The sequence below is a fragment of the Bactrocera tryoni genome, chromosome 2 (genome assembly GCF_016617805.1).
Source record: "Bactrocera tryoni isolate S06 chromosome 2, CSIRO_BtryS06_freeze2, whole genome shotgun sequence".
Classification (NCBI taxonomy): domain Eukaryota; kingdom Metazoa; phylum Arthropoda; class Insecta; order Diptera; family Tephritidae; genus Bactrocera; species Bactrocera tryoni.
The window spans coordinates 22187824-22213538 of NC_052500.1; the positions used below are offsets into that span (position 1 = coordinate 22187824).

The following is a 25715-nucleotide window of genomic DNA, read 5'->3' on the forward strand; positions in this document are numbered from 1 at the left end:
GGCATCCCGAAATTACGATTTGGTGCGGCGTCATTGGGCTGTCCTTTTTCCATGACGTCACGCTACTGTGAACGGGAATCGCTACCGCTGAATGATAACCGTGTATTTTTGGCCCGAATTGGAAAATATGGACTTGGACAATATATGGTACCAACAGAACGGCGCTACAAGCCACACAGCAAATGTCACAATCGAATTAATGAAAACCCAGTTTGGTGAACGTGTTATCTCACGGAATGGCCCAGTCAATTGGCCGAATGTTGGAAAAGTAAAAGCTAGATTTTGCTGCTTGATTTTTTATAACCCGTTTATTTCATATAGAAATTGTATTCTGACAAATTCCATCGAACAAATTTACAAATTATTTTTTGTAACAACTTGACAACTCACAGAATTTTAACTGCAACTACGACCCACACTAATGTGCACCAGACGACTAAAATGTATGTAACCGAAAAGCCACACCTCATGTTTTCAGCCATAAATATACTAGAGCTAGGCGTATATCTAGACTACAATCACTAACAACATATGTTTTGAGTTTCGTCGACAAATCAACGCCTTCAGGCGGCATACACCCATACACTTAAAATAATGCTAGAACTTATTGTTTGTCATAAGGTTGTAATCAGCAGTAATACATCACTATCTATTGAACACGATTTGTCACCGGGCAAACCCCACTATTTATGTATATACTTGTAATGTACCATGTTAGTATGTAATTTCTATAACTACTATCCACTCATGCAATCAAATTTGTCTAATTTATCACTTACCTAAATGCTGATCAACACGTTTCTTCGGCTTCTGCACCGAGGCATATGGATCGCTGCAGTAATCCTGTCTGGATGGATTTTGGCTATTACGTAAATTATGATATTCATCACCGTGTTGGCTTGGCGTCGCCGTCAAATGTGGATAGGGGGCATAATCATCGACAGCGCCATAACCGCCGTGCGTCAGTGGATCATAACCATAGGTGGGCTGATGTTCAACATAGTTGTTGTGTGTGGCCGGTACGACCATACTTTGTTGACCGCCTGTGGCGGCGGGCATTTTCACTTGCCAAAGCGAGTCTTGTGAATTGACGCTGCCGCCATTGTTCGAATTCGAGTAATTGTTCTCGATATAGCCCATGTTGACCCCTGTGAAAGAGAAGAGTAAAGAAATTTATAAGAAAAGTGAATAATATATTTTCGTGTAATCAATTTGAAAGGACGCAGTGGGGTAGCGGTATAATATAGTTGTATATATAAGCGTAAATATATATATAACAAATACATATTTATATCTTTCAGTGTACGCTGACTTGTGTTGTCACATTGTAAATTTATGTATATAAATGCAATATTCGCAGGAAATTAATAAATTAATGCCTGCTCATTATATTTAACGGTCTAGTGGTGTTGTAATCAATATGGCGTTGTTATTGTTTTCGTGCTTGTTGTTGTTGTCGCTGCTGTGACCTCCACTTTCTCGCTCGTTATATTGTGCTTGCTTCATTGGCTACATTTTGCCGCGCCACTTATTACCACGGGTGCGTTCCCTACCCTACCCTTCCTCGTCTTGGCTCACCTCATATCCCGCTGCTACTCCTGCTATCACTTTGCTCAACTGTCTTTTTATTTATGATCTCATTTTGTATCAATAAAAAGTTGACTTGTCCGCTGTTACAGCGAAAAATTTGTGCGCATCATAAATAATGTAGTACAATTTATTGGAATTGTTGTAGTTAATCTTCAAAAACAGGAAATATATGAAATGCATAAATCCGCTACGCTGAAGCTGTAATAATGGCGTACATGGCGCTCAATGGATAAGCGGGTAAGCGGGAAACTCGAGACATTGAAAAGCGCTAGGAAATGAGGTTATTTATTTATAAAATATTGTTTTCAGTTGTCAAGTAGGCGAAAGGGAAGAAAAATATTCTGAAAACTGATGTTTGCGGCAATATGTGGCATGAAAGGTCAAAATAAAGTATGTTGTAGCTCTAAAAGTTAGTCTTTATTTGTATTTTGAGCGTTAAAGCGTTCAATTATCATTAAGGATTGGGTAAAAGCGGAAAAGTATTCTCAATGACTTTTAAACTTTTGTATTGAGTTGGGTTAGTTTTTAAGCGACCATTGTTTTCTTGTATGGTCTTGTTACTATCTCTCTCTTTCTCTCTCTCTCTCTGACTTTTGCTAAAGTAATAATAATAACTTGTAGTTGTTATTTTTAAAGAATTATTGGTTTTCAAGCACTATAACACAGAAAAATTTAATTTTTCTAAAGTTACTTAAACCATTTGAGAATTTCAAAAGCTGCTACGTACAGGCGAATGAAATCGATATCGCTTTAAACGTGTTTAATTTAAGCCAGTTGTAATAATTTATGATTTTGTGGAAGAATGAAGAGCAGCAGAACGTACATAACATTTTACTTGCACATCGCGAGATTTTACTTTTATTTTTTAAGTCATAATACGATGAAAGCTCGCATGAAAAGTTTAAGGTAGCGAATTGTTTGGTGGAACTAAGAGACATGAAGAAGTGAATTTTTCAACAGTGCTTTCTTAAAAACACCGTTTGAAGCATATTTAAAACCTTTTTTTTCATTTTAAACTCATATACTTCCTTGAATAGAATATATATTTAGAAACATGGTTCCAGCAAAAGATTGAACTAGGTATATATGTATTTAATATATATATATACAAATCACTTGAACACAAAACCTTATTTTGGTCATACTTTTTTATGATTTTTGGTGTGTAACATATTTTTTAATTTTATAAAAAAAAAGAAGTGGCAACTACTTCAAAGACATTTTGTGAGTCACTTTAAAAATTTCTTTTATTAAAATAAAAAGTGACAACTCTTTAAAATACAATTTTCCCTTTTAATTATTATTCTTTATTTAAAAAAATATGTGGCAACTCTTTCAAATGCCATTTTGATTCATTTTACATGAAGACTATTATGTTTGTAAAATTAATTAAATCGCGTAGCAAACTTTTTTGACTTAATTTTTAACCATTGTGAGCTTCGAAGCTTTTTTATAAAAGAAAGCGGCAGCTGATAAAAATGAAATTTTGATTGATTTCACATTAGAGCTGGTATTTTAATATGAAAAAATATCTGAATGCTATGGCCATTTTTGAATTATTTTTAAACCTGCTCGAGCTTGAGAGCTTTTTTTTACAAAACAATAAGTGATAACTTCTTAGGATGACGATTTAGACTATTCGAAATTAGAACTGTTATAGTTATTAGAATAAAAAACGTTTTCTAAATCTTGTGGCAAACTTTTTTGACTTCCGTTTCAACCCTTCTGAGCTTAAAAGCTCTTTAAAAAAAAAAGTGGGAACTTATATAAAATAAAATATTCGAATATGTCATCTTTTCAAACCTTGAAAGTTTCAAATTTGAATTCGCTTTAAGCTCTCGAAAGCTTAAAAGCTTTTTTTTTAAATTAAGTGGCAATTTGTTATAAAAAAATTATTAAAAATTATAATCTTATGGCACATTATACATTTCTGACATACTTTATAACTTTCGCGAGCTTTAAAGCTGTTTTTTTTTTATAAAATAAGTGGAAGCTTGTAATAAAAAAAAAAAAATTCTTGAATCTTATGGAATCTGTTTAACCTTTGAGAGTTTCACCTTTTTCTACGCTTTTTTCAACCCTAGCTAGTTTAAAGCTTTGTTTGTTAATGGCAATTTGTAATTAAAAAAACTACTGAATCTTATGGTAATATTTTTGACCTACATATTTTCGACAGTAACGTGCTTAAAGGCTTTAAATATATTTCTAATATTTTAGATAGTCTTCGGTTAAGGTCAATATAAGTATTTTCCAATATTTTATTATTGCGAAATTACTGCGTATTATAAATTTCGTCTGATACAGTTATCACACCATTTTTTATTTTTTCAAGTTATGCAATAAAATGTTTACCCTAGCAAACTGCTAAAAGCTCAATAAGCGCATAAATGCCAAGTAAACTTTACTACTAAATTTTCTATAACATTTAAGGTCTTTGAGAGTGCTTTTAAGCACTAAAAATATCAAAGAACCCTAGCAGTGAAATACTCTTAACTTACACATACAAAAGTCTGCTCTCGAATGTTTGTGTGTCTGTGTATGTATTACTTTATATAGTGTAAATGCGCTTTAAAGTTCAGTGATTATCAAACGCCAGCCACAAAAACCGTAAGAGACCACACGTGACCTCGTAAATTCGACATGCACGTGTAAAGCGAAGTGATGGCATGAAATTTATTGCCACAGCTGCTGCAGCGCTCACAAAGAAAGCCAACAACAACAACACTAAAATACTAGCACTGCACTACACGCTGGCAATTACCGCATTACATGGCGCTTATTATGCATAGTACCATCATCATTTGCACATAATTTTATGATGTATAAACTGCCAGAACACTTAAAGGCGAATAGCTTTCACTTTCACGATAAATATACATAACGGTAGATGTGCTATCGTAAAAATAGATGCAAAAAGCGAATGGAACAAATAAAAAATTGCACGCAATTCACGCACGTCGTGGCTCACGCCAAACTATGCAAGGTGATAACACGCAGCAGAAGAAAGTAGTAAGGCACCAAAACAAAAAAGAAATAAACTAACAATAATAATGATAATAAAATAATAAAGCAATAATATGAAAATGCGACAAAAGTTCACATCAAATGGATAATAATACTTAAAATACCTTTGTGCGCACTAAATATGTACTTGGCGGCGAGCGTTGCAAGTTTTTGCAAAAAAAAAAAAATAAAATAAAATAAAAAATTACACGCAACAATTTCGCCTAGCTTGCAAAGCTTGCAATAAAAATGTCAAAAAGCGCGAAAAGGCGCTCGGGTTAGTGCGTGCGGCACGTGTATTGCGTCCTGTCTAACGACTCGGCCATTGTGCGTTGACAGCCAGACATACTCAAACCCCTTTCGCTCACGGGCGTTCGCGCTTGGCATTGTTCATTTCGTTTATTTCGAGTTGTCAACTGAAATGTCAAGCGTCGTCGGTGGCACAGCACAAAAACCAAGCGGCAAACCCATTTTCGATGCTCAATTTTATTTTCATTTTTGTAGACCGAGCAACAAGAGTGCTTTGTTCCTTTCGTTTTCTTTTTTTGCTTGCTGATCCTTCGTGTTATGCGTTTTGCACGCAAGCAATAATAGAGATTGTATGTATGGAACTTGGCTATAACGGTGTTTTCTGCAAAATTTTGAAGCGTGCGTTTAATATTTATGAAAGATTTATCACGAAATGTAAAGTAATAAACACAAAATGTGAAAAGTGGGGGCAGCATTGCTAAGGCAGACGTAGTGAGTGAAGGACATTATTTCGACATATTTTCGGTTTGTTTGTGCATTTTAGTTACAAAAGGTTTATGACTTTTATAATATTGATATGTGTACAGTGTTGCCACATTGTAGGAGATACGAAAAGTGGTCAAAAAAAAATTAATGATTAGTTTTTTATATAGTTCAGATAATGGATATTCCGCAGGACATTTGACAATCGATTGTTTTCCAACCAGACTAACAAATCTGTTCAAGACAAAAAAAATGTTGGAAGATAAGTATAGATTCTGTATGTTGACTTAGATCCCGTTCGAATAGTTGACAATGTTAAAATTTGTATTTACTCCCCGTTTAAGCTATAATATTAAAATGCGCTAAGAGCAAAAGTGCAACGAATCTAACATAAAATTTGACACCCGAAATGGTACGAGAGGTCTTATACATAGGAACCGGTATCACTTTTCAACGATGGGCACGGCCCGTCATAACTCGGGACTTCCACGTCCGCTTTCAACCAAATTCAATAAGTTGTATTATGCTCATATTCCTACAGTTAAAGTGTGAAAATAGCCGAAAATGAAATATAAGACAATTTTAAATTCCATCTGATTCTGACACATGGGTTGAGTGGGATCAAAAATAAAATTGAGAGCGATATAGTACTTGTATATTTTTAAAATTGCTTGAAATTGTTTTCTTGAGTCTACCGGAGTAATGTCAAAAATTTGTGCAATCAACCCAGATATACCTTATATAGTGATTTCAAGACTTCCCACTTGTTTTTATATCGTTTAGGTTGGTCAAATTGTGTGTTATCTTTGTGAAATTAAGCGGACAGCGGTTAAGAATTTTGTGGTTTAGCACTAAATATGAATATATGTATATAGTATATAGATCCTTAAGGGCTTTTCAGGCTTTAAAAAACCGATTTTTTTATTGTCTAATTAAATTCTACAACACCTTATTGTCCTTGAGGTTCGAAGTTTTGCTCGAAACTGTGTTTTTGAAGTCGGTGGGCAAGATTTCTCGAGAACTACTTAACCGATGTTCACGATCTTTGTGATACAATTTTTTAAGACTTGGAATGATTTATTTTTCGATTACTACTATTTGAAAAAAAAAAATTGCAAAATTTTATTTCTTTTTGTAAAAATGTCTGCCGAAAATCCGATTTTCAGTTTTTTTCCTCCGTTCAAATTCTAAGTCAAGGTTTCAACTAAAACACGTATTTTTTCACTTTTGATGATCCTGTAAGAATATACATATACTGCCACCGCAGTGCGGTTTTTTCAGAAGGGTCACCGGAAATGGCGTCGAAATGGCCGAGTTTCAAATATTTTTTTCCAAAAATTTCAGAATTTCTTTGTTAATATGTATGTTTTAACAATAAAAAATTCTAATAAAATATTTAATTTTTTATACGAAAAAAAAATTGTTGAAAAAAGCATGATTTTTACACGAGGAAACCCATGTAACCCCATAAGTTCTTCCTTCTATATACATATATGTAAATGTTTTAACTTTCCTTTTTATAACTAAAATTAAATATTTTTTTTCATTAGAAATCACTTCATTGAATTTGGTGCAAGTTAAATTAATTTTTTTTAACTTAAAATTTTTTTATAAAATATCTATTATTATTATTATTACTTATTATTACTATTTTGTTTTTGTAAGAGTAATTTAGGTTTTACTTCACATTAACCCTTTTCCAATATATTTCTATTAGAATTTACTCTACTTAAAAAACAAAACTTTACTTGCTGCTGGCAACTCTCTTTCACATTGCCACCGCTTTACCACTTTACTTCGCCCATAAATTATTTACACAGTTAAAAGCGTCAAATGCTATTTGGTACCAACATATTTACAACATTATAAGCAGTTGCTTTTGTTGTAGATACTAGTTTGTTGAAACTTTTATACTGCGAGCATTTTATGAGCTAACAAAAACCACAACAACTATAATACAATAACAGTAGCATGTGTTGCATTTGATATATATGCCATAAAGAAATTTATGTCACATTTCCTCAATACTAAAAAGCATAAAAATATTATAATAATAGCGCAACAATAATAATAGTAATTTAAATGTGTGTGGCAACGCAGAGGCAAACCCAAAAATATTTTGTAAATTTTTCTACACACACACACATGCAGATGTAATTCATATTTATTAGTGTGATATGGTATTTGACGTATGGACATGTTTTCCTGTTTATGAGAGTCCTGTGTGAATGTATGTAGATAATATTTAAAAATATATATATAATATTTAGAATATTTTATGCACAGAGCATTTATATAGGCTAATGTCTGCACAATTTTTAGTGAGTTGCAAATAGTTTGAAAGCTGCGAAATGCTGGCAATTGCCGACAATGGTCGATAAATAAGAAAATGAATGGCGCACATAAACGAATTTGGTCGGTGTTATATTTCAAAATATGACAATGATTCTGGTATTGTAAAATGCTAACTATAATTTAAGTTTATTGAAAATTATTTGTAGATTTTTCGCAAAAAAGGCACCATACGAAACTGGTATAAAAATGCGGAGTATATGTTTATTGTAGTCTAAGACTTCTAAAACAGTATTGTTTAAGTAGTTATTCTGTTAAGAATCAATTGAAGTAGTAAGAATTTGCAAAATGCTCGAATTGCTTTCACAGTTTCTTAATACATAATATTTCAGAAATATTCTCTGAAAATTTTAAATAGATACGCTAAATACTTTTCGAGTTAATCGTTAGTTCGCATAGTGTTCTCAGGCGTTATGGCACTGAATTAATCACTTTACGTAAATTAAGTGTACATATCGTCACCTAAAATGCAAAACAGCGTATTATCAAAAAAAAACAAAAAATCGAAATTGAGTTTTTTATTGCTTACGATTCACTTTATAATGTTATATATATGTATGCAGCATAAAATTTTCAGCTTCCGCTGGCAGATATAACCAATATATAACCATTTTATAACCAATATATAACCATTTTATAACCAAAATTCAAATTTTGTTTAAATATGAGTTTATTCTATTATATTATGGAAAGTGATGTTACGTTATTTTGCGTTTTAGGTGACGATAACAAATGTGTTTTCTCGGAGATATTTTTTTCTAAATTGGTAATCACACTTCATGTAAAACTGCTCGGTACATTTTAATGAGGTTTTCCAAAAATTAACTGTTGGTTTTTCCCCGAAAATCTGAAAAAAAGTTCCTGAAGTCGACATTTGTTAATTTAATAACAAAAAACAGGCTTCGATGAAACACTGGTTTATTTTTTAATTTTTTTTCTATTTTGTCTAAGGATTAGTGTTGGTCATCAGTTGGAGCTGGATCAACATACACAGCCATTACCTTTAAAATTACTGATTTTTATTAATTAGTGAAGCTGTGTTTTTACATTTATAAATTAATTTACTGGCGAAAAGAAATTCGAAATTGACATTTTTCCATGTCTCTGACCACAACTAAACTCTTATGCGTTAGAGTAAAACAGAACCACCAAGACGTAAAAGCCGTTAGTTACTTTAAAAGTGAATATCAAGAATGAATATTTCTAGAGAAGAGAATGTGAACGTCAAGTCCGACTACTTTACTAATAAACAATGTTATACAAACGATGCCAGTTTACTGCGAAGATACCAAATAAGAGTCCTAAATTGTGATTTATTTATATATACATATGTAAGTAGAAAGTCTAGATTATTACGATGTAAAAGGCACAAAAGCGAGTAATTTTTCGAACGAATTAAGTTTGAATGTTCTTAATTTAAACTCAGTAAACTTTTTTTGTATAATTATCTTGTTGTACAGATCGACTGTAGGAAATGTCTAGAGCAAGGCAACATAGAAACAATGGATCATCTCTAGTGCACTTGTCCTGCATTGACAAGACTACGCTGTAAGCATATGGGGTCCCAACGATGGATACACTGGAAGATGTATCGATTGTGAGGCTACAGAGTCTGGTAAAATTCAATCAAAGCACAGGCATCCTAATCGATGACTACTCCTCATGGACCTAGTTACTGAACTCCCTCCGGTATAGCAAAGAACCAAAACAGGTCTATGCGTAGTTCATTGACCTACGAGATTAACCTAACCTAACATAACCTAGCTTTGCTCGAAGATGTGTTAAGAATTCACAACGAAAATGTGAAATAAACACATTTTTTACTATTCAAGAAAGTTGGCAGTTTTTGTATAATCAAGAATTGTTTTGAAAAATTGGTTTGCACTTCCTCACACAACAATTTAATTAATTTCATTTTATTAAGAAAAACCCTACAACTGAAGGAAGAGCGCACTTTAACATCGCTGCTTTACAATTGCAGCTTTAATGTTTCGAATTAACAAATTATTTGCGAGTGCTTTGAATAACTTATGTATACTCGAGTGAAAATAAATAAATACAAATTAAATAAATAAAATGAACTGAAGTGAAGTTGGTAAGTGAAGTGGAATAAAGTGCAAGCAAATGAAAAGAAATCGTGGAGGAAAAAATTGTATAAACTCGACGCTGCTAACCAAAGAAAGAAAAATGCGAAATGAAAAGCCATTCACAACAAAACTTTTCCATCCAACTAAAGTTACGCGATAATAAATTGGAAGCATTGCTTAACAATGCGCCAACAACAATGCACCGATAAGAATTGTGTCTTCCTGAAGAAATGTGCACAAGTGGCGGTGAAGTATGGAACGGGAGCGCCAACAGCTCAGCAGCGGCGGAAGAGGAGGAGGGCACAACAAGCAAGTGCAAAGTGAACGAATACACGAATGGGTACAAGATAAACAACATTATAATGAATTGGCAATCTGGCTTGCAGTTTTCGTGTTGAGCGTCACACAGATTTAATTCGAAGATTTAAGTGGAGCAGCGGCAGCAGTCAGCAAGCGACAGCGAGCAGTTGCTGCAACAAGCAGCAAGCATGGTGTAAGGATCAAAAGAGAGAGGTAAGAGAAAGTGAAGTTGAATACAAGCTGTATGTGCTTGTGTGTGTATGTGCGCGTTTATTGTGAAACGGAAGCTAGCCAAGTAAAGGTAATGTTGAGCGCGTGGATGACCAAGCAGCTGCCGAATGCGCGTAGCAGAGTGCGAAAGGCGAAGGAGCGCAGAAAGAAATACAACGCAAATGGCAGCGCAACGGAAAAGGCGCCGCATTGTACGAAAAAAGGCGGAAGTTGTCAGCTAATGCGCGCCCGAGAACACGACAGGAAGTGCGATGCAGGAGCAACAGCAGCAATAGTAACAGCAACAAAGGAAGCTACGCCAAGAAAGCATATTAGGATGAGAGTGAAAATAAGGTAGATTGCTTTTTGTTAGAATGTAAATAAAGCAGTAGTAAAAGCAACGCGTTGTGCGAGCGGCAATAAGTAAAAACCGGAAGCCGTGCAGAATGTTACGTAAATGCTAAAGTAGATGCAAAGTTGTTTGCAACAAAAATACATTAAAAATGCAGTAAGAAAGAGTAAATGGTATGCGTTGGTATGTGGAACAAAAAAGTTGTAAAGAATTAATGAAAAAAAAGAAATTAAAATAAAAATATAACTTAAATAAAATTAAATTTAAAATCATAAATAAAATAAAAAAAAAACGAAAAAATAAAAAGCAGACAAGGACATTTAATATTAAGCACAAAAAACATAAATTCTAAAACAAAATAAAAATACAAAAAATATTGTTAAATAAGAAATGTGAAATAAAAAATTGTGTAAAATAAGAAATAAAGCAGCAAACTAAGAAACTAAATGAAATTAAAAAAGAACTTAAAACAAAACATGGAAAGGGTAAAAAATAGAAGTATAAATATAAAATTTAAAATAATTAGAAATCTTAAAAACGAAAAAACAAACAAAAACAAAAAAATTAAAATAACGGAAAGAATCCAAAAAATAATATAAAATAGTAAATGCGAATATTTATTATTTTTAAAATAATAATTTAAATAAAAAAATAAAACAAAATCCACAAAAAATTCAAAACAAAAATTAAAAAAGAAAAATATTAGCAAACAAAAATATAAAAAAACTAAAATTTTCAAAAACAATCAAGTGTTATAAAAAACGGGATTAAAAAAAATATAGTTATAAAATCAAAAATAATATTAATAACACAATATGTGACAAATAAGTGCATTCATATATTGGAAAAAAAAAAAAAAATATTAAAAATATAAAATAATTATTAAAAAAAATAAAAAATAAAAAAAATATTAAAGTAAACGAGAACAAATTAAATTTAAAAATCGCCACAGTTTTTTAATATAAAAAATATTAAAAATTAAACCAAAAGTTAAAAAAATTGTAAAAAACTGATAGTTGCGAAATAAAATAGAAAAATAAAAACATAAATATATAAAATAAAAAAATAACAAAACTAAAATTTATAAAAAAAATATTAAATTTTATAAAAATAATTTAAAAAGAAGCGGGATTAAAAAAAGCATATTTAAAAAAACAGAAATAATGATATTAAGAAATAATTATGGAAAAAAATTAATATATTAGAAAAAAGAAAAAAATATAATTGAATCAGTAAGAAAAAAAAAATATTAAAAAAGTAAAATATAGCAAAACAAATCAGAAAAAATTAAATACAAACTTCAAAAATTAAAAAAAAAAAACGAAACATTACAGTACTAACAAAACTAATTTAAAGAAGAAGTCATTAACAAGACTTTCCGAGTTTGAGTAAAAAAGTTAGAAAGAGCGGAATGGCGTAAAAGCATTAGCGCGAGTCCTGCTTTTTCTTAACAAATAAACAACAACAGCAACTAAAAGACAAATAAGCGCTGCACTTTGATTGCTCCCGTGCAGCAAAAAAACAATGAAAATTAAAGCAAGATTACGCAACAGAAATTTTTTCGGACCTTTCCTACGCACCGAGTTTACGTATAAATAGTATACTTCGACCTAAGCTGTGAAGAGTCACAATAGTTAAGTACATAGTTAATATATACAAATATTTATAGCGCAAAATTCAAGCGACCAGCTGCACGAGGTAAATACCCTCACTCAGCTTCCGCTTACTGCTTTGCTCGTAATCAGTAAACGTATTTGCTCGCTTTGCTGCTACTGACAGCGTTAAGGAAAGCAATTGTTTACTGCTGAAATTTAGTAGCATTACGCTGACGGTGCGACTCATGCACGGAAGGCGTAATTGGTGAATGTTAAGGAAGCAAATGCTGATTGTCAAATATTTGACATTCTTAATACCGCTTGTTCATTTTTCGTTGCATTGCATTGAATCGTAGAGGAAGCGGTTTACTTTTCAGAGGTCACACCTTTAAGAAGAAAATAAGAAAATAATTTAAAAAATATTTTTTCTCTGCATTAAGCGAAGCACTCATTCGTAGCTTATTTGCTATATTCTATACTGGTTGTATTGGCACCGAAACTGTGGAATCATAGAAATCCACAAAATGAGTTTGGATGACTACAAAATGCAATTCATCGAAAAGACTGACGCTCTAAAAATTTTATAACAACATAATCGCCGATTACCACAGCAGAAGTCAGTGAAAACTATAGAAAAATTGCATGATATGGTCTTTTAAATGCTCTAAACTCGTCGTATCCTTCGTAACTAGATCGCAACAAAATTTTTATGTTCTCAAGATTCAAGAAAATACTCATTGTAAAGGAACCACCAAGCCTGTGGTCTTCTTCTGTGGGTTGTAAGTAAAAATTGTAAAGACAAGTTGGAGGATCAACAAGCTATGTTACAATCGACGTATCGTCCTCTGTGCCAATTATATTAAATGAAAATATCAAAGTTTTCTTTGTTTTTTTAAGGTATTCTTGTACGGAAATTTAGATAAATATTTTTATTTCCAAAGCCCAACTACTATAATATGTCTACAAGAGTCTTTTTCAAAATTCAAAATAATTTTGGACATTTTTCGAAACGGTCTTTTTATAAACGATACCCACGATCGGATTTATTTCTAGAACTATCCATATCCCAGACCAATTTACCTGAATTATTTTAGGGACTCTTCTTTATACTCTTGTCTATTCTTTCTGGAACTAACCATACCCCCAAAGTTCAAAACACGAAACAGTAAAAAAGTGGTACAAAAATCGAGTTTTCTTTCAGACAGACAGCAATTCGTGAAGAAAATTCCAACTTTTCCGTAGAACCAGGCAGTGCAACATTGTTCTAGGTTAATGCATGTGTTTTTTGGTTTTAGATTCCTAGAAGGCTTGACATCATGACTATCCTCACGTTTAAATTTTTGACTTTATCACTTCATCAGTTGTCAGTTTTTGAAATAGGTTTAGATAGGTGAAAACAGAGTAAGGGAATTTAGTTTCGGTGGTCTAAAAGTGGGTCTCCTAAAGACCTGGGTGTGTCCTCAGACATCCACGATACCTACACCTACCTATTAAGTAACTAATATAAAAATCATTGCAAAAATATTATTTGCTTTTTTAACTACATTTTGAAAATTACCTGAGATTCATACCCCTGGACTAGAATACCCCATTAAAATACTATGAATTCCTTCAGCCTACTAGCGTTAACCATACTCTAATAGAACAATACTACTTTAACAGAAAAAGTAAAAAAAAAATAAAATTTGTTTGGACTTCGGCACCTATGGAATCGGTGCTATCTTAAATTTCGACAAATTTTCACTTTGAAATTTTCTGAAATCAAAAGCAATAAACCTGCCAAAAGCATGTCAAGAAAGTGCAGTTTGCAGAAAATTGGCGAAATAAAATTAAAATCTAAGGAAGTAAAGTAAAATTAACACTCGAAAATGAGCGCGTTGAGGTCAGCGGCGGCAACAACGGAAATTGTTGCAACAGAGCCAGGCGATAACGGTGAAAACAAAAAAAATAAAAAAAATTGTGTGAGCATGCAAGCGAGTCAGACGACGACCACAAACGCAAAAAAAAAACGCAAAAAAAAAAAAACACAAAACAAAAAAGGAAACATACAAAGAAGCAACAACAGTAAAGCGTTAAAAGTGAAGAGCAAAGCAATGAAGCCGCAGTGTGAGCGCGTGTGGAACAGAACAGCTTTTGAGCGCACCAATTAAAAGTGAAGTGAATGAGTGGCAATGATGGAAAAAGCACGAAAAAATTTATAAAAGGTAAAAAATACAAAAAGGAAATATAAATATACATATGTATATATACATATGTATATGTAAATATGCGAGAGGAAAAGGAGCTGCAACAGTGGCAGCAAATTGGAAAAATGCAAAGTTTGAAAAGTTAAAGGGCGCAGAGGGGCCGACCGTGCCTTAAGTGTGCTGTAGTGCTGTAGGTAAGTAGCAGCAACACGACATTGCAACAATTTGTGCCAAGCAGGAATATAGCTGGGACAGCTACAACAATCATCGAGCTTAAGTAGCATACACAAAGGCGTTGCAAGGCATGCATATAAATAATTATATACATACTACTTATGCAATTAGTATATGTATTAGTGTGAGTGTGTGGCACGCAAAACTACCCCCAAACAAGGCACCCCGCGCAGCTCAGCAGAGATTTAAAATTAAAGCCACTGCAGACACCTTGTTGCCGCTATTAACAGCGAGGTGCTATAAACAGGTAGCAAAGCGCCACAAGTGCAACAAATATATGTATGTATGTATATGTTATGCACTTGCTTCTTGAGAGCGCAAAGTCAAAGCGCTTTGTAGCTGACTGACACTGTTAAATGAAGCAAAAATATTTTATACTTATTCGGTGTTGCGAGGAAGTTGCACGCTGCTGGCGGCAGCTGGCAGCGTGGCAACAAAGAATTCACAAGTTGCGAATTTGCAAGCATTTTGGAAAGAAAGTAGCAAGTGGAACGTTGCAATTACGTTAAATGTTAATGGAATTTTAAGTTGTTATTGCAAAGTGTGGCGAGGAGGTGAAGATGGTAAAAGCGAAGATTGGAGTTAAGGGACCGTTTAGGTATATATGTACATATGTACATATCTATGTATGTATGTATATGAGTATGAGCATAGTTACTTAAATACGTATTTTTTAGTTCAAAAGTAGTATATAAATGTGGTAATAAGCAAAAATGTAAACATTTGTTTTTATGGTATATGAAAAGGATTGCCACATATATGAAAATTAAAAGAAACATGTACAAGTCGAAATTGTTTAATTTGAACACAATATAATAACTGTCATTTATGTGGAAAAGTTATTTATTAACGAAAAATCAAGTAGGGTTGCCAAGGTATGATTTTTTCAAAGCTGTTTAAATAATTAAGCATAAAAAACTTATACGAAATAGCATTCTATCACAAAAACCGTCATTTCTGAGGAGTAGTGGTTTACTAACATAAAATAGAGTAGGGTTGCCCAGTTATGAATTTTTTTATGAAGTTTAAAGTTTAATTAAGAATATAAAAACTTATGCGTAATAGTACTCGTACAATATAACAACCTTGACTTCTGATGACCAATGGTGTATTAAAGAAAACTCAAGTAGTGTTGCCAATTTAGGAATAATTTATAAATTTTGCGTTTTATTGCGCTTATCTATGGCAAAGAAGAAAGTAGAAAGCTAAAAAATTATATACGCAAATATTTTATTAAAGGGTTGCCACCTAATAAAATTTTAAAATTGTTTTAAAATTAACACATTTCATGATATATGTATACAATCTACACCAGAAAAAACATAGAACACACTTTATAAAAGTATAAAAAAAATTTCAGTGAATCAGGAGTATAAAGCGATGCAAAATTCACGTACATTGTACATAGCGTTGCCACTTTTTACAAAACTTTAAAGTTGTTTAAAAATTAACACATTCACCATATGTACATATGTATATACATATAATTTCCTCAAAAAGAAGGAATCACACAGTTTATAAACTTACAAAAAGAAATTATCAAAAAATTTTCAGAAGCAGAAAATGTGTGCATTTCCACTTGAATCAAGATTATAAAGCGATGCAAAATTTACCAACATTTCATAATAGAATTGCCACTTTTAAGTTTTTTTGTGAAGAAATTATTATTTTAATTTTAATATTTACTATTTGATTAAAATTGTGGGAATGTTACACGTGCTGGAAAAAATTTTTCTATAGAAAATTATAAAATTTAACGAAGAAATTACAAAACAAAAAAAAATTAAAAATAAAAGAAATAATTAAAAACATGGAAAAAATTAAACAGAAATAAGAAAAAAATAAAAAATCTTTAACTAAAAATAATAATATATAAAAATACAACACTCAATTCAACAGCCAACATAAAAACCCATCAGTGGCAACTCTATAATATTTAAAATTTTGTGGCAAACCAGCAAATTTTTGTAGACGTAGGAAAGCGGAAGCAGAGGAAGAGGAAGACCTCCACTCCGTTGGAAGGACCAAGTGGAAAAGGACCTGGCTTCGCTTGGAATATCCAATTGGCGCCACGTAGCGAAAAGAAGATACGACTGGCGCGCTGTTGTTAACTCGGCTATAATCGCGTAAGCGGTGTCTACGCCAATTAAGAAGAAGAGTAGGAAAGCGCGATACTATTTTCTAATAGGGTTGCCACTTAAATTGCATTTAAATTATTGTTTTATATTTAAAAAAATATTTTTAGGTATTGTTTGTAATATAAAATGCTATAATGCTAATGTGAAATATAAAGAAAAAATTTTTTCCCACTATTTTGTAATAGCGATGCCAGCTAATTTAAAATTATTATTTTTTTTAATATTAAAAAAAAATTAAATTTTTAGATATTTTCTGCATTATAAAATGCTATCTGTCACACGAAAAAAAAATCTGCCACTATTTTCTAATCGGGTTACCGTCTATATTAAGATTAAATTTGTTTTAATGCTCAAAAAATTTTATTTTTCACATATTTTCTGCATTATAAAATGCTATTTGTTTCACGAAATAAATAAAAAATTCTACCACTTTTGTGCACCTAAAAATTGCATTGCAAATATTTTCTGAATTCCTATGCCAATTAACATTTTTACCAAAACAATCACAGCTGTTTATGTACGCCAAACAATTGTCATTATGTTTTACTTTCATTGCGCTTAAACCAATTAGCGGTCGCAAAAACAAACGCAGGGCAACGCATTTAAAATAACGGTCATAATAATAATAATGGCAAAATAACAAACACAACAGTTTGCACAGCATTCGCACAAAGCCGACGCCGTTGCATTGCCGCGTAGGAGCGCGACCGCATATTAAGCGGATTTTAACCACCCACAAAAACCGAAAAGCTAACAACCTCTGCTGATTGCAATGCAGTTGGTATTTAGTGGAACGCCGCCATACCTTGAAATGGCTGTGCAGTGAACGGAGGAAAAAATAAAAATAAAAAAAAATAAATGAAAAAATGGAAAATAATAAAAAAGTGAACAAATGTAGTGCAGCTAAGCAACAGCTGCGGAGCGAAAATGTTGCAAGGCAAAAAATTGCAAATTTTTTTGTTGCTAAAGTAACAGCGTTTCTAGATGCTCGTTGCCGCTTCAACATAAAAAAACAACGCTAGTGTTCGCGGGGTACGCACTACAGAGTTGCCACGTCGCGTGGCTTTGCTATGCAACATTTATGCGCAGGATTTATTCCGCACGCAAAATGCATAGCCAAAAGTAGCAAGAACAAGTTCGGTGGCGAAACGCGCGCGCAGCATATATTTGATATGTACATATGTATGCACGTCATATATATACATAAATGCAAACATGTACATATATAATTTTAATACTTATATATGCATTTATACATATTTTTTTGTCTAAATTAACCGGTGCAAGTAACGGCTTTGCGCGGCAATAGCCGAAGCTGACCCACGCGCAAAACTAGGTTAGGCGCACATAAGCGCCGCGCTATACTATATTTAAAGCAGTGGACATTGCGAAAGCGTTAGGCGCGCGACAGCACGCGTTGCCAACAAAGCGCTAACGCCCACCTTTTTGTACTTCGTGGACAAAAAAAAAAGAGCTTAAACAAGCAAACCGGTCACCTTTTGGTCTATATTTTGGGTTTACGTTGTTGCGGCGGCACACAAAGCATTAGGCGTAAGCAAATATTCGATTTTTGTTTTCTAATTTTTTGCGCGCTCAGCACATTTGTCAATGCTTTTAAGCGTGTTTACCATGTGGTATTTTCTGTGTTTAGTTATTTATTCCACATTTTTGGTTGCGCGCTCAACTGACTGCATTGCGTGGTGAAAAGCGTTGGCGCTGAACTCACAACGCCTGCTTTGATTCAGCATTTTTTCATGGCAAATCCAAATATTTTTGTTTCATTTCATTGTAACGCGCGCGCTTTGACAGTTCGAACTAAGCATCAGCGCACACGATATGCTCAAAGTTATCGACTTGCATAAGCGCCAGCACCAGCGCGCTTCATTCATAACTGTCTTCCACAGACCTTACTGCATTTAGGCTGCCGCTGAGGCAAAAAGTGAAACATGCCTGATAAATTTCACAGAAGCTGCGCTTAAGAAGTTAACAAAAACGAAGCGTTTTTATTATGATTTGCAGCACACAGCTGTGCACATTAGCATTGCAGTCTGTAGGGAAACGCGCATCCGATAGTGTGTAGTTGCAGCACAAAATGTTGCACCACAGTTACAACGCGCCGATGAACGCGCACTGATATCCTCAATGCTGCTGCTCACTGAACCGTCAGATGGCTGCTTGCACTTTTATTGTTGTGAAAATGTGGCATTTTTATATACGCAGGGTGACTGCCAGCAGTGTGGCGCTTACTGGGACGCCGCCATAAACGCGTGATAAATGTAGCTGAAATTTCAGTCAATGCTATCACTAGCGGCAGCAAGTGCCATTTATTGCCGACAGGGAGAAATGACAGCGCATTTTTGTTTGTAGCTTTTGTGGCGCGAACTAGCGCGCAGTGGGAAGTGGATTCGCTTTTTTTGCGAATCAATTGAAGTGTCCTTCATATTTGGCGTAAAATACTATATAGGTATGCTGGTGGCATGGAGTGGTACTCAATAAAACTTTTATTTTGGGAAAACTGGCTTTTTTATGGCTGCTAAATCACTATTTATGTAAAATGTTTGCCGTTGAATGGTGGCAATCGAATGTAAATTTAAAAGTTAAAAAATAAAATAAAATTTATACAAGTAAATATTTGAACAAAAAAAAAATTCAAAAATAATTAGAAAAATAAAAACAATTAAGCAAAAAAAATAAAATTTAGAAAACTTAAATTAAAAAAAATTAAATGACGAAAAAAATTTATAAAAATTAAATGGAAAAAAAAATTATTAAAAAAATAATTTTTAAATTTAAAAATTAAGAAATATATAAAATTTAGAAAAGTAAAAATTTAAATAAAAGAAATTAAAAAAAAATTAATTTAAAATTTAAAATTAAGAAATATATAAAATTTAGAAAAGTAAAAATGTAAATAAAAAAATTTTAAAAAATAATAATTAAAAAAATTAAATAAAAAAATTAAATAAAAAAATTAAATTTTTCTTATAAATATTAAAAATGTAGAAAAATTAATTAAAAAAATTTACAAAAAAATTATATTAAATTAAAAATTAAATATTTAAATTAAATTTTTTTAAATTAAGTTAAAGTTAGGATAAACAAATGTTTACATATTTTTTTATTAAAAAAATTAATTAAAAAATTACAAAAATTAAATTAAAAAATTTATGTATATAAAAATGTAGAGAATATTAATTTAAAAAAAATTTACAAAATTAAATTAAATTAAAAATTTAAATTCTTAAATTAAATTTTTTAAATTGAGTTAAAGTTAGGATAAACGAGTGTTCACATTAAAAAAAAAAAAATTAAGGAGGAAAAAAATTCCGATCTAAAATAATAATTTTAATTAAATTTAAATTGTATTATTTTTTTTAAATAAATATTGCAAATGAAGAAAAAGTTAAGACCAATGAAATTGTATATGTTTTTATTCTACTGGGCGGCTTAATATACGACAGCGAAAGCATGAAGAGTGTCAAAAAAGAAGACGATGACAGAGCCTTCTATTTTAAATATAGCTTTTCGTTTCGCGAGCGTTGGAGAGTGACAAATCGAACAAACTCAACTAGCTGTTCAAGCACCTTGACAGCACTTGCGTTGCAATCATGACTTTGGCTTTGTTGGAGAAATACTTCCTTAATCGCCAAATAACTTTTGAGTAAGCTTTTGATATAGAACATGTCTTACATTTTAATAAACAACTGTAATTTATTTCAAGTTTGTAGATCCTAAAATTAAAAAATAAAATCTGTGTATAATCATTTTGACATTAATTTATCATTTGAGTTATTCACAATGATTAAACTAGTCTAAAGTCGGTCAAAACAAAGGCTGGGTAGAATTAAAGAAAGCTGTTATATCACTTGTATGGAGTATTCGCATACTCTCTTGTATGGAATTCGACAGCCTTGATTGCTTTGCCATGTTAAATGCTTGAGAAGAGAGGAACGGTGAAAGATAGCGAACAGAGAAATAACGAGTAGAAAGTGGCTTATATTTCCTCGTATATATTGGGTAGTCGAAAAAGACTTTTCGTATTTTGTCAATCATATAGTGTTGGAAAAGTGAGATTTTAAGCTTCATTTAACCAAAAAAAATTAAATTCGGGAAGTTGAAAAAAATGTATGTGTTTTGGATGTCTTGAAACGAACCTATTAATTTGACATTTTTTTAGTCACATGTGTTTTAAAAAAAGGAATTTCTTCGTTACACACCTGTATGTGTCAAAAAAGTGAGATCACACATGAAGAGTGTGAAAGTCGAGAGTATATACGCCACAACACAGAATTGACCACTTAAGGACTATTTAATATTCGCAACTCAACGCGAGGCACTCGAGACAACGAAAGCGTACAGTTAACTCCAAACTAAAACAATAAACAACAACAACTACGAGCCTAATAAACTTTTTAAATTTCAGCGTTGCCACTTTAAAGCACCTCTGACCGTATTATGTGTCGCTCAAATAGGCGATACCCAATTATACGCTTCCCTAGCGGCAATTTCCAAACCACGCTAGGCGAAATGCTTAATACGCACCTTTAGGTAATGGCGGTGTGCACCTATCACATTATCGCAAAATGCTAATGTGCTATCTAAATTGCCGCCACAGCGCAAATAAAAAGGTTAGGTTAGGTTGGAGCGGTACATGATCTAAACCAGAACACAAGCCAGCAGGGCAATTAATAATGAGTGTGTATATGTATATGTATATGTATGTGTGTGTGCGGCAGTGTATGGTAACCGCAATGAACAACTCCTCGAAACCGCAGCAGTCGATGTGGCCGCTGTGGCGTGGCGTGTTTGTGGCTCATTGACTCGCCACTCCTCGCCAAATCGCCAAAAACAGAGTCATTTGCCACCGAATGCGTGACGCCACACACACACACAAACACATAAAGGCGTGTAGCATGTAGAAAATTTAAGTTGTCCGTAAGCAAATCCAAAGGACACAAACACATTAGCATTAAAAGTGTCATGCGCGGAGAGGTGGGGAGGTGTAATGCCTGCGGTCATGGCGTGTGTTAGCCGGCAGTTTCCCCAGTTGCCGGTAATGCGTTAATTTTGTTGCTAACCGTTTTTACATTTATGTACATTTTCACCTTAACGACACTTGCTACTCACTGCGACAATCGCTCTATTTCAGGCGCTCACTTTCACTATTTTTGTTGTGTTGTAGATAAATCGCAAAAAAAGAAGAGAAAAAAGTGAAAAAGTAAAGCTCGGACTTATTTTAATACCAACACTAAGCCAATGTTGGCCACCAGCAAAAGCTTGTGTGGGTTCAATGCTCCGCAGAAATGTATACAAAGTGACAAACACCGCTATTGGTTTGCATATATGCGTGCATAACAATTTGGTGCCGTTTGATAGCGCCCTTTTGACCCTGAGTACCCGACCACAACACCCCAACAGCACACCCCACCTCCTACACGGCACAGCGGCGCACACAAATGACACAGTAGCTGCGTTGTTGCACAGCACAGTATACGCCGGTGTCCATCACAACCACTTGATCGATGTGTCCTCATCGATTTGTTGTGTTCACCATTCCAATGCTACATGCTGCGCTTTCGCTTCCTTGCACACTCTATATTCGCATCGTTAAGAACCTATTTATTTGTTTTTGTGCTGATGTTGCGCGTTTCGCTTTTTACGTTTCACCATTTTTTATTGCATCTATGCCTGTAGTTAGAGTACTGTTTCGGAAAGTGTTGTTATGCCGTGTTTTACTTTTTCATTTTGGCTCCGCAAGTGTACACACTTTTGTGCCACTTTCAACCAGCGTGTCAGCAAACAAATGAAAAATCGCCGAAAATTGTGTTGAACAACCGTTTTTCTGTGAGTGTTTTTTTTTTTTTTTTGCTAGAGGTCATGCCAGCAAAACCATAAAAAATGGTGGTTAAAGTTGCCAGATCGACTTTTTCTTGCTTTAGAAAATTTTAAGATTTATGGAACTGCATTTTGGAGTCGGCCACAGGAGATAAAGTGGAGAAAAGTAGAACTGAAGAAGAGATTGGTTTAGAAAAGAAATAAATAAAATACTTGTAGGTGGGGCGGGATTAGACCGGGAACATATGACATGATATTTATAGCTTTAAGAAAGCACGTGCTATAGTCGTAAGGTTTGAAAAATAAATAAAAGTTTTTTCTGGTTGACTATTTTGGGAATACTATTTGAAAAATTCGAGCGATTAATAATAGGGAACATCCTAGGATTTTTTAATAGTTTCATTACAAGTAAAGTAATCGAAATCTTTAAGGTAGTATCTACAGCAGACACATGCTAACGTGACGTCATCAAAAGTCATATTTTTTTTCTATGTTCGTATTTGTAACGAAATTAGCTATGGTTGGCATAGAAATCGTGCAAAAATGTTTTTCCGAGTATCAACTCTCAACTCAAATACAAATTAGACTTTATTTCATGACAATTCCACCTTTAGAATGCTACATATGAGGATACTAACTACCTAAACCAACATATTCGCATTTGTGCCGGAACTAGCTTTCTTAGCATGCTACTACAAGCAAAGAATTGAAAGACTTTTTTGATGATTTTAAAATTCTCAATTCATTCTACAACATCCATGTCGCCCCAAATACACTGGTACCACGATTCAAGTTTAGTGTCTTCAATAAACTCAAAACGGTTACCCAGGAGCGGTTGTTTGAGTTTTCTGAATAGCTTGAAGTCACATGGAGCTAAATCAGGCGAACACGGTAGTTGCGGCACGATATTGCTTAAAAATTTGACGAAAAACTCATGAATAATCAATGCAGAATGTGACGGTGCATTATCGTGGTGCAAAAACCTAGAGTTGTCGCCACATAACTCCGGAACCTTTTTACGAATAGCTTTGACCAAACAACGCATAAAACTCCCTGTTGCCAGTTTGGCCGGTCGAAAGGTATTCGGAGTGCACCACAACTCGATAATCGAAGAAACATGTCAATATAACCTAGATTTTTGACCTGTTTTGGTGTTTTTTCGGCTTCGGCTCACTTTTGCCGCAAAATGTGATCAATCGATCGTCTCTTTCCAGGACGTATGCATAGATCTAAGGCTCATCGGCAGTAATAATACGTTTTCTGACAACCTGGTAGTCGGAATGCATTGTTTCATAGACTTTAACGAGACGCTGTTTTTCGAAGGCCCAAATTATTTTTTAAAATGGTTTTCACTGAACCTTTCGATATTCCAACGATGCCAGTAGGACTTCTGACTGTTAGTAGTCGATTCTCAAGCACGAACTCTTTTGTTTTATTGACACGTCGATCATCAGATGATATTGATTGGCGTCCTGGACGTGGTTTGTCTTCAGCGCGTTCTTGATCTTCTTTGAATAATTTGTACCAATAAAAAACACTTGCTCGCGACATTTGACATTTTGCACGGATGTGACTGAAAGTCATACCAACATTGAGAAAAATATTGCGGCGAATGGGTTTTCGTGAGAAATTTATGTTAACAAGTCTTACTATTTTTTGCCCACAGTAGTATATTGAAGATATTTAGAAACCTTTCCTAGATTATTCAGTTTCGAGAGAAATTGCTAGACCTTACCAACTAAATCTTATAATATTAGAATCCCACATCTAGTAAATTATATCTTTAAAAAACCTATTTATCTTGACTGGTTCTAAATCGTATGACAAGCTCGCTAAATATGCCTTACTTACAGACAACGTCATAAAAGCAAAATTTTTGACTTTTCTCTCCATATGGAAAATACAAATTTGGTGCAAAAAAAAATATTTTGGTCAATTGAACGTTCAGCAGTACATCCGCGGGAATCAGCCAACTTCAAGCACGAAACATTATTTCGCTCTTTACCATCTCTGAACTTAAGGCCTCTCGTAATAAAGCAGAATATGAAACTAAAGTGCCTGGCATATTCCGCATACAAGTACAAATTGCACGCAATTTTTCCAGTGCGTAAAAATAAATTTCTGCTTCGAGAACCTCACAGCGAAACAACATGCGAAATCGGTATTGTTTTCTCGTTTCGAACTTTCCGCAACTCTGGCTACATTGCGATTTAATCTTGACCACAAACCACAAAAAATTGCATTCGCTTACAAGTACTCAAAACTGTTATTGCCAACTATGGTACGATTTTAGATACACACACACACACATACACATAACCACTACCAACAACACTGCTGTGTGAGCCTTGAAAGCACATAGCGGCGGCAGTTTGTGTGGCATTGATGGCGTTGCAGCGCGAACAATAACAGCAAGTGTGGGTACTTGTGAATTGTGAATACTCGTAAGCGTACGAGTATGTAATGAAACATAAACAACAACCACAATAACAACAACAACAAAGAAGGGCACCACATATTGACATAAAAACAATAGCAAATCGTACAAATGCAATGCTTACACCACTATTACTTACATTCATTTCCCGGCAACGTGTGTCCCGTTAGGCCTTGCATGCCGACACCACCGCCAACAACGGCGCCACCGACACCAACACCAACACCGACACCGCTACCCGGATGATAGCTATAGCCATTTTGTGTTGCGTAAAGTGCACTCTTTTGGTCCTCCATGCCCAAGGCGAGATCCATCGAATGCTCGAGTGCTTTGTTATCGAGTCCACTTGCCGGGTAATATGGTGGCGGTGGCTGACTTTGTTGGGCGGCAACAATTGATGGTCGCACCGAGTCCATTTCGTAATCCTTGGCGGCGGCACTCTTTTTCGATTGATTGCGTTTGCAGCGACAGAACATCAACAATAAACCGACAAATAATGCGAATACAATGCACGAGACGATTATGGCGATCAGCGTGGGTGTGGCCAGGGCGGAAGCCTCCGCAATGTATGTGCGGCCAACTGCAAAAAGAAATAACAGAAAGAGATGTTGTATAAAATAAAATAAATAAAAGGGAGATCTGCGAAAAAATGTATGTGTGTGTG

General features: G+C 33.7%; 1 protein-coding gene across 7 annotated transcripts in view; it reads right to left on the bottom strand.

Moving 5' to 3' along the window:
* LOC120767406 (muscle M-line assembly protein unc-89) overlaps window positions 1-25715 on the bottom strand; it is a 305856-nt gene that overhangs the window by 39003 nt on the left and 241138 nt on the right. For all 7 annotated transcript variants that reach the window (XR_005704690.1, XR_005704691.1, XM_040093448.1 and 4 more), the window contains exons 7-8: window positions 25191-25631; window positions 780-1148 (exon numbers count right to left, since the gene is read on the bottom strand). Coding sequence is in view for 5 of the 7 variants with exons in the window: in XM_040093448.1 (XP_039949382.1) it covers window positions 780-1148; window positions 25191-25631 (810 nt within the window). In the remaining 2 variants the exon portion in view is untranslated. The remainder of the gene's footprint in view (window positions 1-779; window positions 1149-25190; window positions 25632-25715) is intronic.